At 41.0% G+C, this 17,211-nt stretch overlaps 1 protein-coding gene across 7 annotated transcripts in view; it reads right to left on the bottom strand.

Annotated features, from left to right (window-relative positions):
* nav2a (neuron navigator 2a) overlaps positions 1–17,211 on the bottom strand; it is a 188,713-nt gene that overhangs the window by 65,460 nt on the left and 106,042 nt on the right. For 6 of the 7 annotated variants that reach the window (XM_058628877.1, XM_058628878.1, XM_058628873.1 and 3 more), the window contains 2 exons: positions 5,003–5,120; positions 757–809 (listed from right to left, as the gene is read on the bottom strand). In XM_058628877.1, the coding sequence (XP_058484860.1) occupies positions 757–809; positions 5,003–5,120 (171 nt within the window). Of the gene's footprint in view, positions 1–756; positions 810–5,002; positions 5,121–16,702; positions 17,086–17,211 lie in introns of those variants that run through there. The other variant, XM_058628879.1, reaches the window with a different exon arrangement.

Here is a 17,211-nt window from a genome sequence, read left to right as displayed (position 1 = left end):
TATGGCAGTAATTAAAAACATTAAAAAAGAGCACAATAATAATATTGGGGTGACATAATGAATATAACAAAATGTTTGCGATGAAGAAGAAGAGGTTAGGGAGAAGAGGTCAGCTGTGCTTTCACGTCCCAGCCATTCAGCTGTTATGCTCTAAGGATGTGCATCTCTCTCTCTCTCTCTCTGGTGCTTTAAATGTGGACTCTGTATAGCCCCCTCAGCTGGCACACTGGCCCAATTTATAACCTTTCACATTCAGTGGAGGGCAACTCTGTCTTGAGACCAGCAGCTCACTTCCCACAGGAACACAAAACTGTGAAAGCACTGAAATCCCATCAGCAGTGTACGGAAAGAAAACCCACTTACATATCAGCTAAATGTCACTGAGTGTAAAAACGAATTCCTTTGTCCTCAGTGCAGATGCCTCCGTGCCTGCTGTCACTCCAGCAGAAGACAGAAACACTGTCTCCTCTGCACGTGTAATACACACATCTGGCCCCAAAACCAAACCCTGTGCTACTTTCAACTGAGCGCCAACTGCCAGAAGTCTGAGCCAGAGGTTTCACAAACAGCAGCCCACAATACCACCAAAGTAAAAATAAATTGACTCACCCGTTCCCATCTACGACTATTCACTAGTGACTTTTGTACCACAGCTCAGTGCGAGGGCCACATGAGTCTGTGAGACTGGTCATCAAGGAGTTTTAGCTCACATGTAAAATTCCCCTTCTACCAAAACAAGCTCAAGCGGTCACTTACCATCTGAGTACGGCTCTTGGGGCAGCAATTGATCTCACCAATCTTCTCATTGGCTGAGGAGAGACAAAAAGAGACAGAGAAGTAAAAACTGGAGAGTGAAAACTTTTCTCACTTGTATTGGTTAAGTTAATCCTGTCTTTTATTTTTAGTGGAATCCTGGAGTGTGTATGTGTCCCAGACAGTTTCTGGCTGAGTGAGAAGGGCAGAGGTGTTCATGCCGGTGACTCTGACCCGTCCTCTCCTCCCACTGAGACATGAAACAGTATCACAGCAAATAGGAGCAGGGCCAACGGGGGCCCAGCTGGGACGGGAGTGCTGTTTTTTTATTTTTTTACAAAGGGGTTGTGTGTGTGTGTGTGTGTGTGTGTGGGTTGTCAGGAATTCCTCCTGTCCATTAGAGACCCAGCCCACAGCAGCTGAGACACTGCCATCATCTCACATCTGACAACTGTGCCAAAAAGCCCAGCCTCCTGCATGAATAGGTGTGCTGAGGCACATCACACAGCTCCTCCTCAAGACCATGCATTATATCTCCTTCACTCCGGCTTTATATCCTCCAGTAAATTAAGCTATGTTTCTACTTAGGGGCACAGTGCAGATATACCTGATACTGCTATTACAGGTATGTAAATAGGGAGAAGTCATACCAGGGCAACAGGAATGATGTGCTACAAGCTGATATTCATTAAAAAAATAAATCCTGTCCTATATAAATCAAACCTGTCCTAATGAATGTTAAAATGGTTCCCCTTATGTTTTTCCCATTGCATTTCCATATGAAGTGATACTTCTCGGTAACCAATCAACAGACCCCACTCTGTCGATGAAGGACCACTGTGCTCCACAGCCCAACAGAAGGGTGCCAACTTAACAGCTTTTGACGATTAAAACAAAAGAAATTCCAGAAGTGAAGTTAGAAAACCCCAGTTTGTAAATATCAGCAACCTGACAACCAAAAGGCTTAACTGAGTTAATTTACTATACATTACTATTAAAAAACTGCAATTATAGACAAGAGAGGATATTGAAATGACCTCTATTCTGCATAATAAGTCTTGATTGTCTATTTACTGAGACAAAACTAAACTGATTTTAAGTTTTAATGATCCCACCCATAGAAAGTGGCATCAGTCCCATATGTGTTAAAATAGATAACATAATTAAATGATGATGAATGATTTAACACCCCAAATGTTTATATATGATACATGTGCTTCCTGAAGAAAATGCACACTGTGGTCACAGTGACACCCACAACACACAGCTGCTCTGTAATTGAGAGATACACACTTACACTTGCAAAGTAAATAAATGTTCCCAAAATAAAACCGATTTTAAATGTAACAAAAATAATTTGTCTGGTTGAAAACCAGTAGCCAGAGACTGTATGAAGGCTGGATTTTGAGAACCTCAAGGCTGTAACGTGAAGACAAACAGCATTTTAAAGCTACAGATTTGGTTGAATTTTACAGGATTTAATATGAGTTGTTTAGAATAGTTGGTGACTTATTGCTGTTCCCTCTTCCAAAATCCTGACCTTTATTTGTCGGATGGAAAAAGAGGTTCCATGTTCAATCAGCTCTTTGTCCCATTGAGGCAGTTCTGACACCAGGAGGCTGTTCCATTTTCGCAAAATGTGTGATGTGAGTGTTTCCCCAGTGGATAAGTGACAGTGGGCAGAGAGGCAGAGACAGAACCAGAGCCAGAGCAGGTGAACAGACACTTCTGCGATGTGTTCATTTAATATAGGGTAGCAGCAGTGGGCAGCTGTGAGAGGGAAAGTATACTGTATATGTGACCTACAGATCTGGTGAGGATAAAGCTCTTGATAAAGAGGATGATGCTTTGGCAACGCTTAAGTACATTTTGAGTAAGTTACAAAAAGTATCATATTCAATCACTTATTTAACCCTCCTGTTGTCCTCATTTTCTGTATACACCCCGTGTCCTCCGGGTCAAAATGACCCGTCTTCACTAAATCCCTAATATAAGCAGCTTAATTGAATTTAAACACCAAATTTCATCTTGCTTGAAGAAACAACTTGTCATTCACCACAAAATGTGTGAATAACTGAGTTTTCCCTCTTCACTTCATTTCTATAGCTTAAGAAAAGAAAAAAAAAGTGCAAGTCATCTTTATGACGTTTTGTTCTGCATGCCTGCCGTGTTGGTCATATGCTGCTGAAGACCATGTTATTTTGCCATTTTTTGAAAAGAAAGTCTCTCTTTCAGCTTCAGGGTTTTCTTCTTCTTCTGAAGATGATTCATCATGCTCTGGGTTGTATTCCTCCCCATCTTCTTCTTCTGATACATCCTCCACTTCCTCTTCTGAATCAGAGTTGTCTTGCTGGACATCTGAAAAAATCAGCTCTAGAGCCTCTTCAGCGTTATAACGCACACTCATGGCTTCAGCACAGACAGAATTTGGGGCCCTGTCATCTGCAGCACCTTTATAATCTCTGGAAATCCACAGAAAAAGAGCTCTGCAGTCTGCGAGAACGCCTTTGTGTTGTTTACTTCTGCTACTGTCTTGTTCACGTCTACTAGTAATTGATCTGAGACTGATCAAAGGCACAGCAGTCCGCGAGAAGACCACATGATTTGTCTTGATTACTTCAGCTACTGGGCCACACGGTGGTGTAGTGGTTAGCACTCTTGAAGAACCGGGTTCGAGCCCCGGTTGGAACAAGGGCCTTTCTGCATGGAGTTTGCATGTTCTCCCCATGTGTGCGTGGGTTCTCTCCGGGTACTCCGGCTTCCTCCCACAGTCCAAAAACATGCAATGTGGGGATAGGTAAATTGGACACTCCAAATTGACCATAGGAGTGAGTGTGAGAGTGAATGGTTGTTTGTCTCTATCTGTGTGTGGCCCTGTGATGGACTGGCGAACTGTCCAGGGTGTACCCCGCCTATCGCCCGATGTAGCTGAGATTGGCACAGCACCCCCCGCGACCCTCTGGCAGAGGATAAAGCAGTAGATGATGACTGACTGACTGACTTCAGCTACTGATTGACTAAAACAACTAAAACATTGTAACATTCTGTGGTGTGTAAATAACTCTGTGACCTTGATTTCAACTCTTTTTGCCTCACGGGTCATTTTGACCCGAAGACCACCTTTGTACCTTTTTTTGTAAAGCTTACATGGAAATGTGAATAAAAGCAACATTTCACTTTTTCTACTGTTGGTGCCAATCTAGGAAAAGTCATAAAATTTCAAGTTAAAAAAATATCGTTTAGGGGATTTTTTTTTGGTTTTTAACACAGTGGCGGGTCATTTTGACCCGAGGACCACAGGAGGGTTAAAAAAACAGCTGGAGGCTGAATAATGTGGAAAGTGCAATCAGCCACCATTGTAGCAGGTAGACAATATGTGACAAACATTTTAATAACAGGGCCTGTGATGCCCATGAGTCTGATCTAACCCCCATAAAACAGCATGAAACAGCTACAGCATGAGAACAGTAGGACTCTTCATGAAAGTATGAAATCTGTGTCAGACAAGCATAAAGAGTCAGTGACATGCTGAGTCAGCGGTCAGCTGGTGTGGGCCTGTTCCAGCTGCAAGGTTAACAATAGATGAAATGACAAGACTGATGATGATTCAGACAAAGGGCGAGCGTCAAAACAACAGAGTGACAGACTACACTACACTTGAAAAATCTGACTTTTTTTATTAATTTTATTAATACTCATAAGATACAATTAGTTTAAAACTGCATGTTAAATATAAGATGTATTCTAAAGGACAGATTAAAATGAATATAATACAGCAGTAACATGTTCAAGGGTAGTTTGGAGAGTATTGCTTTAATTGTCTTCCCTTATTTCATGTTTTATATAGTTTCCTATTTTTTGCCTTTTCTCATTTTTAACAGAAGTCTAAATCTTACCACAAACCAGATCTGCATACATTTCTGAATAAGATAAAACATTTTTGGAACAAACAGTATCAAACTTCTCACTCATGAGTTAACATGAAGAAGCTTGAACTTCTGCACTTGTGTTATGTTCTGATAACGAAGAAATAATGTCAGTCAGGCAGGACTAACTACATTCTTGAAATCATTGAAACTAAAATAAACATGCATGAAATAATAGACACAACAGATTTAATTATGCTCCTTCTGACAAGAAAAGAAACGTTTGGTACTTGATCAAATGTGTCCTATTAGGCATTTTCCCCAATATTTCAATGATGAGAGCAAGCTTTATGATTTTCAGATCAAATGTCTGATTTCCTTACCTACGACCTGTATAATCTCAGCCAGCAGTACTCCGTCTGTAACATCCGTTTGCAGGTCCTTAATCAGACGCTTGTGTCCTGACTTGGCAAGGTAATGGTTGGCCCAGTCTGTGTAGATCTGCAGGCAGAAACAAACACAACCCCAGTGTTCAGTTCTAAGCCAACGAGGAAAAATACAGTCCAACACAGGGGGCAACCCTGTCAGGTCGTCCACGTGTTTCAAACTCCATAAACACTTGAAAACTACAAAAGGTATAAATGGTTGAAGCAAATTTACGACTCTAATAAAATAACAACATGGTTGAATGGGAGAAGAGTAGCGCCCTGTCTTTTGTTGGGGCTCCGATCTGGCATACATCCGCATGGTATTCAAATTGGGGCCATTGTGTTCAGCCGGGGCATTCATCTCAGAGCGCACGGCGGCTGTTTTCAATGGGCCATGCTGACATCACTCTCAGGGGACAGAAAAGACCCTTCACTGCCTGGGGGGAGGAGAAGAGTGTGCCCCACACAGCAAGCATCTGAATAATCTGAATAGCTTCCTTCATAATTAGATGCCAAACTCTCTCTTTTACTCCCCCTTTCTGTCATCAAGAGAAGTTAGTTTAATTTTTTCTTAAAAAGGGGGGGCACACAAAGGTTGGAGTTTAGTAGAAAATTAATTTACTCGTATAAAGAAGGATGTTATATATTATATTTGATACATGGAGACTGTCTGAAATGTGAAGAAAGTAAAGTGCAACTTGTTCTAAATAAAGACATCACGACCACTGAGTGTCGCTCTCATTGTCACACACATGCACAAACTGTTACTGAATGACACTCTTCTGAAAAGATGACAGAGAAGTGACAAACTATTGGTATGTTTACATTATAATGAGATTAGAAAGAACCAAATACTGTGTTTGTCCAACCAACACAGTCAAACTGAAATTGTAAGGAATATTTTAAAGTTCATGGATGGTAGGAAGATCCAGAGTGATAATCTACATGCTCACAAATAGCCACCAACTCAACTGTAAAAAGGGGGCGTATCACCACCTAGCATTGTGAAGACAGACATACTTCATTCAATAAACTGATTAATTGTGCCTAAAATAGCCAAGGGCAGTCGACTTACAACCATAGCTGCATGGAAACAGTGTGTTGTATAACCAGGTTGCTCTTGGCTTGGTTTTCTGCTGTGGTTCCTCAGTGTCATGTAAATAAGAAATATGGCTTCATCAATGAGGCAAAGATGCAGAGAAACACGGTTTTCTCAGAGAGATTTCTCCTGGAGTGGATAGAGTTCTCCACTACTTATGACTAACTTTCATGTACACATGTACATGGAGAGGAATACTGACTCCTTGTTTGTGTTTGTGTGTATGTATACTGTATATGTGAATTTCATTTTCAAGTAGGAGGCAAAAATGTCATTTCAAATTTAAAAATAGTGGCCTGCCACAAAATGTGGCTTCTGTGAACCTACAGTACATTTTCATGTGCATGTAAACTTTCTCAGTAGTGGAAAAACGTGAATATTAGCTTCACACCAATTACTGTGAAATTCAAGTACATCAATTACTGATGAATGAGGGCACACACAGCACCATTGAGGTCGAGTCGCAGCTCAATAATCGAAAAACAACATGCAGGGTGAGTTGTGGCCCTTGTTTCTTTGTGTTTGCATTGTGAACAAAGCTTTTCTACCAGGCATGTCATCAAATGAATCACTGCTCTCATGTCAGCTTAGAACAGGTGTGAGTGACACACACACACACACACACACACACACACACACACCTGAACACACAATCTCAAATGCAAAAAGTTTATGAGCACATGACCACACACAGGCTACGTACCCAAAACACAAGTCATAAAATGTGTCTTGAGTGACACACAGAGCTAAATAAAATCCCTTAAGCAGCAGGATTAGACTCTGTGCTTCACACTCTCGGCTGCTGATGGAAAACAGGAAGTGTAATCTTGAGGAGCTTTGTGTGTGTTTGCAAACTGCTTTGATGTAGTTTCGGGCAGGTTAATTGAGGGGTTGGGCTGTAATTAAAAACGAGGTGAAATGGGTAGCTGTCAGTCACAGAGCTGGAAACTCTGAGGGGGGGTCGAGCAGCCTGAGGTCAGTCAGAGGAAAACATGGGTGGGTTGTGAGAGACAAGATGAGGAGAAGTGGGCAAGTCACCGCAGGTTCTTTTTAAGTCTTTAAAACTTACTTTGAGTGCAAATGTAACATAAAATTGAAATACTACAGTGAAATAGAAGTACCTCAAACCTGTACTTAAGTACAGTAATGTAATGAGTTCCTAAATTAAGCTCCACAAAACTCACTGAGCACCCGTCTGTGTCAGTAAAAGAACTCTCACTTGTGGTTTGTTAAATGTATGTGTCCAGATCACAAGAAAAAACCCACAAAAAACATAAAACAACTTGTGTTTACGTCTACGACATCTTCACTGAGGACTGCAGCACATATGTTCTTCACTAAAAAAACTGCACACACAGATATTTGGAGTCAACTGAGTTAGTGGAGACCAAAACAGAGGAAATAATACTTGAGAAGAAGCACAACTAATTATTACTGTGTGTCTATTTATGTCTGTTAGATGTGAGAATAAAGAAATGTTGACTTTATAAGCTTGAAATCTCAGGACAGGGTTTTTTTATGAATTCATGAAGCATTATCCAGTGGTCCCCAAAAACTGCTGACATTGGGTTCTGATCAGAATCACAAATTAAAACCACACTTCAAACAAAAATGTAATCTTATTTATGTATATTATACGTGTTAAATACCACTTTTTTGTGGCCGATAAAGATATAACCTCAAGTATCTGACAATACCGATAACAGTCCAATACAGTCATGTTGTATGTTTTAAACTATGAAACTGTTAACAACACCTTTGTGCCATTTCAAGCTATTACAAAGACATACATTTCCAACTCTGTCTTCTCCCTTTAAAGAAGAAATTAACGGCCCACAAAATGACTAATGGCATATTTCCACCGGCTCTACTCGCCTCACCTTGGCATGACGCGGCACGGTTTAGGTTGCATCTCCACTACAAAAAAAGGACCTACTCGTGGGCGGAGTCATCACTGCATGGCTGCGTGAAACTGTGGTGACTTGCGACACACACACAAACGAGTGACTAGTGACTTTACACAAGACTCCTGTTAGTTGTTGGAGATGAACCCACGATTGTTATTGTATCACATAGTACCTACTCAGCACGCTTTTGGAACCTTGCCGAAACAGGTACTAAAAATAGTAGCTGGTACCAGGTACTATGCTAGTGGAAACGTGCCATGGCGAGGTGAGCGAGGCGAGCCGGTGGAAATACGCCATAAAATGCTGTTGTAATCAACATTTTTACAATACGGGTTACGGATTCTTTGGATTCTTTGGAAATGTATCGTATTTTACATTTTTATCTGTCCGATCCAGTTATTTTGACCAGTATCGGCTGAAACCAATGCTGAGTATGGTATTGGCTCATCCCTAATATTACATGCAAAGGTCTTTAATGTTATTTGACTGACATACTAATAAGGGGGTGGAGTTCTTTGTTCACAGGTTGCACCTTTCAAAGTAAAAAGGTGTAGGTTTCATCTGTGGCCCTTTTAAAATAAATGTGTTCACAGCACTGAATATGTGTCAATACTCGGCAGTGAATGAACATGTTGTTTTTATTCCCTTAATTATCCCGTGCACACGTTTCTCCTAACAGAAACGATTGCTACATTTTGTTTTTTTACAACACTTCTGTATGGCAGCTTGTGTTTAAGACAGCATTACGCATTGAAACATGGATCCATTAAAAAGATGTTCCGCTGATGATTTGAAATATTGCCCAGCTGCTGGCACTGAACAAAAAGGCAGGGGTTGACCAAAGACATTATTTGGTTTCATGGGCACCAGGGACATATGGACCAAATCCAACTGCAATTGAGCCAAGGAACAGCCTAAAACCTATAGCACTGAACTGGAATAATGTTAGATATATATGTGAATATGATACAAATGGTACATATAACTATGTCACATCCATATTAACACTGTTAGAGTCAGAGATCCATTTTCAGTCTGATAAACAAGTGTGATATGCAAATATATTTTTCAAGAGGGGAAAATCCCTTCATTCCCAAAGAACACTGGCTCGCTCCTCATGGCAGCAGAGGTTGTTTTTGGAGCTGTGAATTGATTGTGGAGTGAAGGACATTCCCATCATCAAAGACAGCAACATGACACCGAGTCATACACAGAGTCAGGGCCTTATGGAAAAAGCTATATGTGGCCTGTCCAGTCTTTAGACTTCCTGCTTTGTGGATGTGTCACCTTCATAGGTCCAGATTAAATGCATCTTGGTTTTAATACTGGTAATTACTAGTGCAGTTTAAATTATTTACATTAAGATATTCCCTGATTTTATGGAAGCTACACTGTACAGATAGATGAGCCTATGTAAATAGGTGAACATGCTTTATCAAATGACACACTGCATTAAAGCCTGGATCCATATGTATGAAATGATGATAGACAATCAGCTTGTGACAAGCACCATTGAGTCACTCGTTAATACAGCTGCATCTTTTTTCCCTGCTACATACAAACACACAAATCAGCTTCACAGCCAGCGTCCCTGCTGCCTCTGCTGCCTCTGCTTGCTGAGTCACGAGGCTGCAGTGCAGAAGGGCATGACACACACAGACCATCTCCTGGTCTGCTGGGTCAGACTATGCAGGCAAGGGTCATGGCAGTCAGATCAGGACATCACATCGGGTGCATGCCCGAGTGTTTACAGGGGGGTTTTCTAAAGAGGGAAGAGTGAAAAGTGGGTTTTCTGTTTTAGCCAGATGGCTCAGCTGCAAATGTCACAACAAATCATGAGGAAAGCTGATTATACAGTAGGAGTAGCTAAGCAGATGTGCCTTTGTACTTCTTGAGTCATGTGTGTTTGCGTTTTTGTGTGTCAAACTGACACACAGCTGGAGAAAACAACCTAGTTTTACTTTGCTAGTTTTTCTCTGTTGTTGTTTGCACTGACACTGACTTGTTAGGTGATAAACTGCTCACTGACAGGTCACTACAGGGATGTTGACATTATGCACTTGCATCATAGCTCAACATCAAGTTCATTGTAGTGCAATGAGATGTATTTGTTGTGTAGGGTGTGGCTAATCACCAATCTCTAAGACGTGTCTTAAAAATCAGCTTGATTATTTTTTCTGACCGATACATTCTTGTATCTCTAATTTAGATAGCACTAATATTCTACTAAGTCAAGCTGAAACACAGATTAATTAATAAATCACAATTTAATTTAATTTAATTTAATTTAATTTAATTTAATTTAATTTAAAAGAAAAAACATCTTTACATGTTTACAGCTAGATGAAGCTCATTGTGTGCCATTAGTTTCATATTCGGATGATTAACTGATTTTAAAGCTGATAATGTAATAACATAGTTATAATAACATAGTTTCCTCAGTTTCAGTTTTCACATCAGGCATATCGTAAACAGCAGAGCTGTAACAGTACTGTATATGTATTGGTCCCGCGGTGTCATGATACGGGGATCACAGTTTGGTGTACGCAGTCATACGGCGAATACATCTGAGTGAGTAGCCTATTGTAAAAAATAAAATAAAAAGGTCCTCACTTCAATCCAGGTGGCGGTAATGAGCCTAAAAGCTGCCAGCAACCATCATTAGCCTACAGAAGAAGAAGTTACGCGAGTGGTAGACCGGACAAAGACTTTCTGCCGGCGATGTTTCGCAGAGGTGTGGTACGTCGCTGTGACCTGTCACATCAAACATGCTAACTCACATAAGACGGCATCACCCTGATATGTCTGTCACTGGTGCAAGGAAAAAAAAATGTATGTGCAACAACTTATTCCCACTGCTTTTAAGCAGCCTCCTGATAATAACACAGACAGGGCATGTATTCACATATCCACATCTATGCGCCCATATGCCGTAGTAGGAGTATTGAAAGTGCTTGAGCCATACTTCCTCAGTTTATCCCTACAAGAAATAGTGTTTTTTCTTTTGAACTAAGTGAATGAATGAGAACCCTCCTAATGCATTTGTTTGCATGTTTTATTCATTTTTTTTCTTTTATAACAAGAGGTGGTTTTTAGTTTTGCAGTCAATTGTTGTCTGTTCAAAATAAATGAAAAAAAGCACCCCTAGTAAACAGAAATGTTTTTAGTTGGATGATGGTGATGATGTTTCATGGCTGTACTGAGAGGCTAGTACCTTTTCTTTTAACTGCCAAGGACCATTCACTTTGTCCAGTGAAGTTCAAGCATGAAAAACACAATCCAGCAGCCAAATGTTTCAAAGAAACACACAACACCTCAGGTCTGTACACTGAAGCACTATTTTTGCGTGCGCTGAAGCCACACTAAATGCTTCCAAAAAACAATTATGTTGATAACTTCAGCGCTATTAGTCTTATTGTGGTCAGGGTTCAGTAAGCAACCTAAAAAGCACTGCACTTAACACACCATTATGAACTAATCTACCCACATGAGCACAAACTATAAAGAGAACACATACAGCAGGACCAAAGCTGAACTCCTGAAACGAAGTGCTATCTCTCACGAGAAGCTTTCATAGGGAGCCAGGACTTACAGTTATCGCTTTAATACAACTAAAGGAACTGAATCGAGTGCTGAGTCTACAGAAGACATGCTCTGATAACAGGGCTTTCTTCAAAGGAAACCCACCTTAAAACATCAAGTGCAGGATGGAGATGAATGCCTCTTTTACTGACCTGATTTAGGATATCCAGTGCTGAGGAAGAACAAGATCTAAATGGTAAATTCTCATTGGTTCAACACTCTTGACTGTTACCTGCCTCTCTGTCAGTGAGCTTCCAGAAGAATTCCTGGCTGCTCCTGGAGATCTGACTCTAACCTGACATTTCTATTTCAGGATGACCTTTTCCTCTTGAGTACATTTCTCTCATGGCCACCGAGCCCCTTCAGTTAATGTCTGTGGTGGATAAAAAACTCTTTTTTACTGGTTTTCCTCATGTTATATCAAACTTTCAAAATGTAAAAAAAAAAGAAAAGAAAAAACGTTCATCAACAGGAGGGAACCCCTCTTACCAATTTGAAGTTTCTGCAGGACAAGAGGCTGTGACTCCTGGCCGGTACCCTCATGCTTCCATACTCTGCCATGTCACCTTAAAAAAGAAAACTAGCAGGACAAAGGCAACACCTGGAGGCTCCATAAACATCCAGATATCTATGTGCCCTCCTGGCTTCAGCTTTGTATTAACAGAACATGCTTTACTCTTCTACTCCTCTTCCACCTTGTTCTCTTGAAGGTGAGAGCCCTTCAAACTGCCTCAGAGTGAAACCTCAGACAATCTGACACTGTTTTAAACCCACCCCACCCCACCTCTCCCCCAGTCCCCCTCTCTGGGTGTCTTCCACCCAGAGTCAAACAATCTGACTCAGTTCCTTCTTCTGCTGCTGCAGGTACAGAGTTATTTGAGCAACATCAAACCATCAATCAAATGTTGAGATGCTTTTTATTTCAACTTTTACATACTTACGAAGAGTGAGGACGCAGATGAAGAAGAAAACAGCTAACTGATGAACTTTTCATGACCATAGTGCTATTTGAAGCTTCCCAATTGGTATAAGTGGCCAGTTAGTGTCTACCTACTAATTTGTGCATCCAAACATCAATATACTCCTCCAACCAAACAGTGTCATATTCTACATCACTGGCTCTATGACATTATGGTGATCCTGTTTCTAAGATGGAGTAAATGTAATGAATGTCTCAATGTGGAGTTCCTGTTGCTGTCTGAACTGTTGATCTTCTTCCTGTGACACACCTGAGGCTGTACAGTGTACATTACAGCAACAGGTGACCACACGCATGCAAACACATGAAACCCTTACTTCACACAGGACTACATCTCCATATCCATATTCATAAATGGACACAAATTCATATTCATACCAAGGAGCTTCCCTTACTAACAACACACTTCAACCACAGACAGACCTTCAGTAACCAAATTCAACGCATTTGTGTCTTGGTATTAGAACATGAAAATATGATAAAACCATTCACAATGCAACATACAACATACCATGTACTGTACTGCATACTAGGGTGGGGGTGTAAGGGGGCAATCAGAGGGGCTTTTGAGTGGGACACATTTATCCATGCACCGCCTCCAAAATTATGATAAAATCATTATAGCTTGCTCTCAAGCGTGTGGATTTCAGGATACGATTACAAAACACATTCTTAAATGTTCTCAGCCTTCATCCAAGTCTTTTCATCACATTTGTTGTCATTCCTTCAGTTGTTAAGTAAGTAACTAATATTAGAAGCCGTATACAGTATGTGAAAATAAAGCGATCCGCTCTTAAATATTGGCCATGCTGAGGTCTTATGAATTAGAACTCAGCATCATTTTCGCAGGCTGAGGGTGACATGTGGCAACACACCCCCTCTGACCCAGTCTGGGCAGCAGATGGCTGGTGGGAGAATGATGGATGAACTGATGGATACACACACACATGATATTAGAACAGAAGGATGTGGTGAAGGGAAAGTGGTTCATAGGTAAGATGGGTGATCATCCCCTACTTATCAAAGACTGTACAGGAACCCCCATCAGGTTAGACAAATCAAGGAAGGGACTGGTGGTGTGCACAGCTCTGTGTGAACATAAGCAGACAGACAGATGGTAGCAGAGAAATCAGAGTCCCCGGTCTATATGATATGACAACAGGGTCCTGCTCTGCCAGCTGCTGTGCTGCTTTGTACAGGATACAATGGTTTGCTTGCATTAAATACTTGATGTTAGTATAGTTTTTAAATTGTCACACTGCACTCTTTAGCTGTATGCTATACCCCAATTTCTGCCATTATTTTCCAGCCATAAAGTCATTATTATGTCCAATCTGCTAGACCAATCACTACCACATTTACTGTCACCTATCAGCAGTGTGTTGTTTCCCTTTTATATAGTAACCATGGAGAGCAACAAACAAACATTTGCTTCCTCCCTAATCTCTATTCACCATCACTAATGCAACTGGAGCTGCTGCTTCTTCTTGTCGGCCCCCAGCAGGATTCACGCGGGATGGTTTTAGGTCTACAGGGCCCCTGGTAGCTACTTTCCCAGCCTCTGTTCTCTGTTGTACACACACAAGTCTCTCAAGTGGCTTTAACCCGCACAACGCTGAACCAGACCAGCTCTAAATGAGCCCTCATGTCTCTGCTTGCTCTCCATTTGTCACATGAAAGACATGTGGCTTCATGAGGCCAAAGCAGGCACATGGTAGACAAAATGATTTGGCCAGAACCCTGCAGCTTAGAGCATGGGAAACACAAGTATCCATCAGAAGCCAACAGTTCATGTGTAGTCATGAACTAACTTGATACTTAAATCAAAAACACTGAACCTCCCCACCCAGTAGCTGCAGTTTTGATAATGGCTACACCACATATCCTGACTATCTAAGTGCAAATATTTCTAGAGGTTAATCCAGAGTATGACAACAAATAGACAAATAATAATTCCCCTAAATCCGTGCTTTGGTTGCTGTCAAATAACATCTGATCAAGATACATTTTGAGAACATGCAGCCTGATGCACTTCAAGGAGGGCACTTCAGCACAAACAAGAGGTTTTAGAATTGGTCCAGTGTTTCTGCTATTGTTATTATTATGTATTTTAAATCTAAATCTAAAGCACATTTATCTCACTTTATGTCTTTTGTAGTAAGCTTTTCATTCATTGACCTCCACATTACCGTCATGTGGAAGCCGGAGCCAATCCCAGCTGACATCAGGTGATACGTGGTTCCATAGCAGGGCAAACGTAAAGACAACCATTCATTCTCACATTCACACCTTTATTTAGAGTGTCGAATTAACCCCTGCATGTTTTTGGACTGTGGGAGGAAACCAGAGGGAGCAAATCCACACCAACACAGAGAAAACATGCAAACTCCACTCACCTTCTTGCTGTGAGGCAACAGTGCCAGCAACTACCTCACCGTGTGGCCCTATTATGCTTTAATCTTACATATTTGAATGCTTGTCATGACTGTCATGTATGACTGTCTGCAGGATGATTGTCAAAGGATACTACTGTCTTACAACAAATCTACCCACAAGTACAAATACAGCTCAAGACTTGCCTCATGTTATCTTAACATTTAACACTACAAGGCTTGTGATGAAGTCAACTTCAACTTTCTGGACGATTGAAATAAATCTTTCTTTCTGTCTGAAAAACAAAATATACAGTTAAATGAATGCTGATGCTATTTAGGGCAAAAATTATTTATTTTTTAAAGAATGACACATGCATGATGACAAAGACATACTGAGTACCATGATGTATACCTTATGAATAGTACAGTATATGCCTGAATCAAACCTGATCTGGTTACTGGTATGTTTAACTTGGGATATCACAACGAGAATCTGCTGATGCCAATATCTGTCCAATACTTTCATTTTGCACCTTTTGAATTACTGATGCATTTACCACCTAAAAATTTCAAGCTATTCCAAAGACATAAATAATTCTCCAGCTGTGTAACAATATTCCGAGATAAAAAGAAAGCTGTGGCTGAGTTTATGTGTAGTATAACATGCAAGATATAGGATGTTTGAATTGTAACGGATTTAGCACTTTTTTCTTTCTGATCTGATCAATTCAAAAATCTCTAACCAGAACTAAACACATCAATCATCCATTTTGATTTATGCTGTGTGCATGTCTGCAATCACTTCTCTCCCTCTCTCTTTATCACTCACACACACACACACACTGACCCTGTGGCCCACCGGTCCCCTGTCAGTCATGCTGTGTCGAGGTTAGCAGAGTGTAATTAAACTAGCCTTCTTATCACCTCATCTCTAGACTGCTAATAACCTCCTCTGCTTCCATCTCTCCTTCCTCTCTGGCCTCATAGATCCAGATAAGAGCAACAACTGAAAGCAAACTCAAAGAAAAAAGCAGGGAAAAAGAAAGGGCGAGAGTGTGTGTCTCATCCGCCTGTGTTATGTGTAAACTCAGTGGGGTGCTCATTACACAAAATGACTTTAATTGGATCAACTGCTTCCTACTTTTATCATATACATCAACTATTACAAAGACCTATTTTTCTCACTTGCTTGCACCACATGACCTCGCTGCACCTGACTTTTTTTCCAATGTGGTGTTTTTTCCACCAAAAGTGGGCAATAAAGCAGAGCCACAATCCTTTCGAATACTCTTTTTAAACTCCTCCTAAAACACCTTTTAAAATCCCAATACAGACATGCATTGGCACACACACACACACACACACACACACACACACACACACACACACACACACACACACACTCAAGTAAAGGTAAGTGGAAAACATAAAACTTAAAAATGCAAATAATCCAAAGCATAGATGCAACCTAACACCACAGTCACTGCTTTGAGCTGATGAGACTGACACATAAACTCAAAGCAGGAAAAATATCAAAGTGAGACATGTCTTATAGCCACAACATTAGTAAAGAAAAGCAAGATAAAGATGTGAACATTACATTGAGCTGTCAACAACTGAAAAGAAAGGCCTTTAAATGAACTGAAACATAATCAATTTTTCAAAAGCCTTCTGGTGTTTGGCCTCTGATAACTTATGAAGTTGTCAGCCTACCAGTTTCATGTTGAAATTGTTTTGCTCCCAGCGGCACAGCATTAAGCTCATGTTGCTTCTTGCAGTTTCCTTTCTCAGAGACACCTGCGTCACTTGAAGGAGGACTGGTGGTTGGCCAGCCAGGCCCAAATATGAGCCATCAGTAGCAAGTCTAGACTTAACGGAACCCAACTCCAACCAGAAAAAAAAAAAAAAAAAACAGACTCAAGGAGGCATCAGCAGGTTTGAGAAAAGTGTCCTGAATAAATGCACCGTGCAGAAAAACTCAGCTGCTGCTTGCTTGAATCCTGGCAGGTCTCGGTAGCCTGAGGGGGTGGGAGAGCTCTGCACCTCCAGCTTCTCTCCACCCACTGTGGACAACAGAGGGAAAAATAAACACTGGAGTGGAGAGGCGAGCGGAGCTCCACAACCTCCACTGGCTCAGAGAGATAGCCAAACCAAAAGCACTGTGAGGAGTAAGACAAGTACAGCACCCCCTCATTCCCCTCCTCCCTTGCCCGCAGCAACAC

This window comes from Solea solea, chromosome 5 (genome assembly GCF_958295425.1).
Source record: "Solea solea chromosome 5, fSolSol10.1, whole genome shotgun sequence".
Lineage (NCBI taxonomy): Eukaryota > Metazoa > Chordata > Actinopteri > Pleuronectiformes > Soleidae > Solea > Solea solea.
The sequence above is the reverse complement of the archived record's forward strand: the minus strand, read 5'-3'. Positions and strand labels throughout refer to the sequence as shown.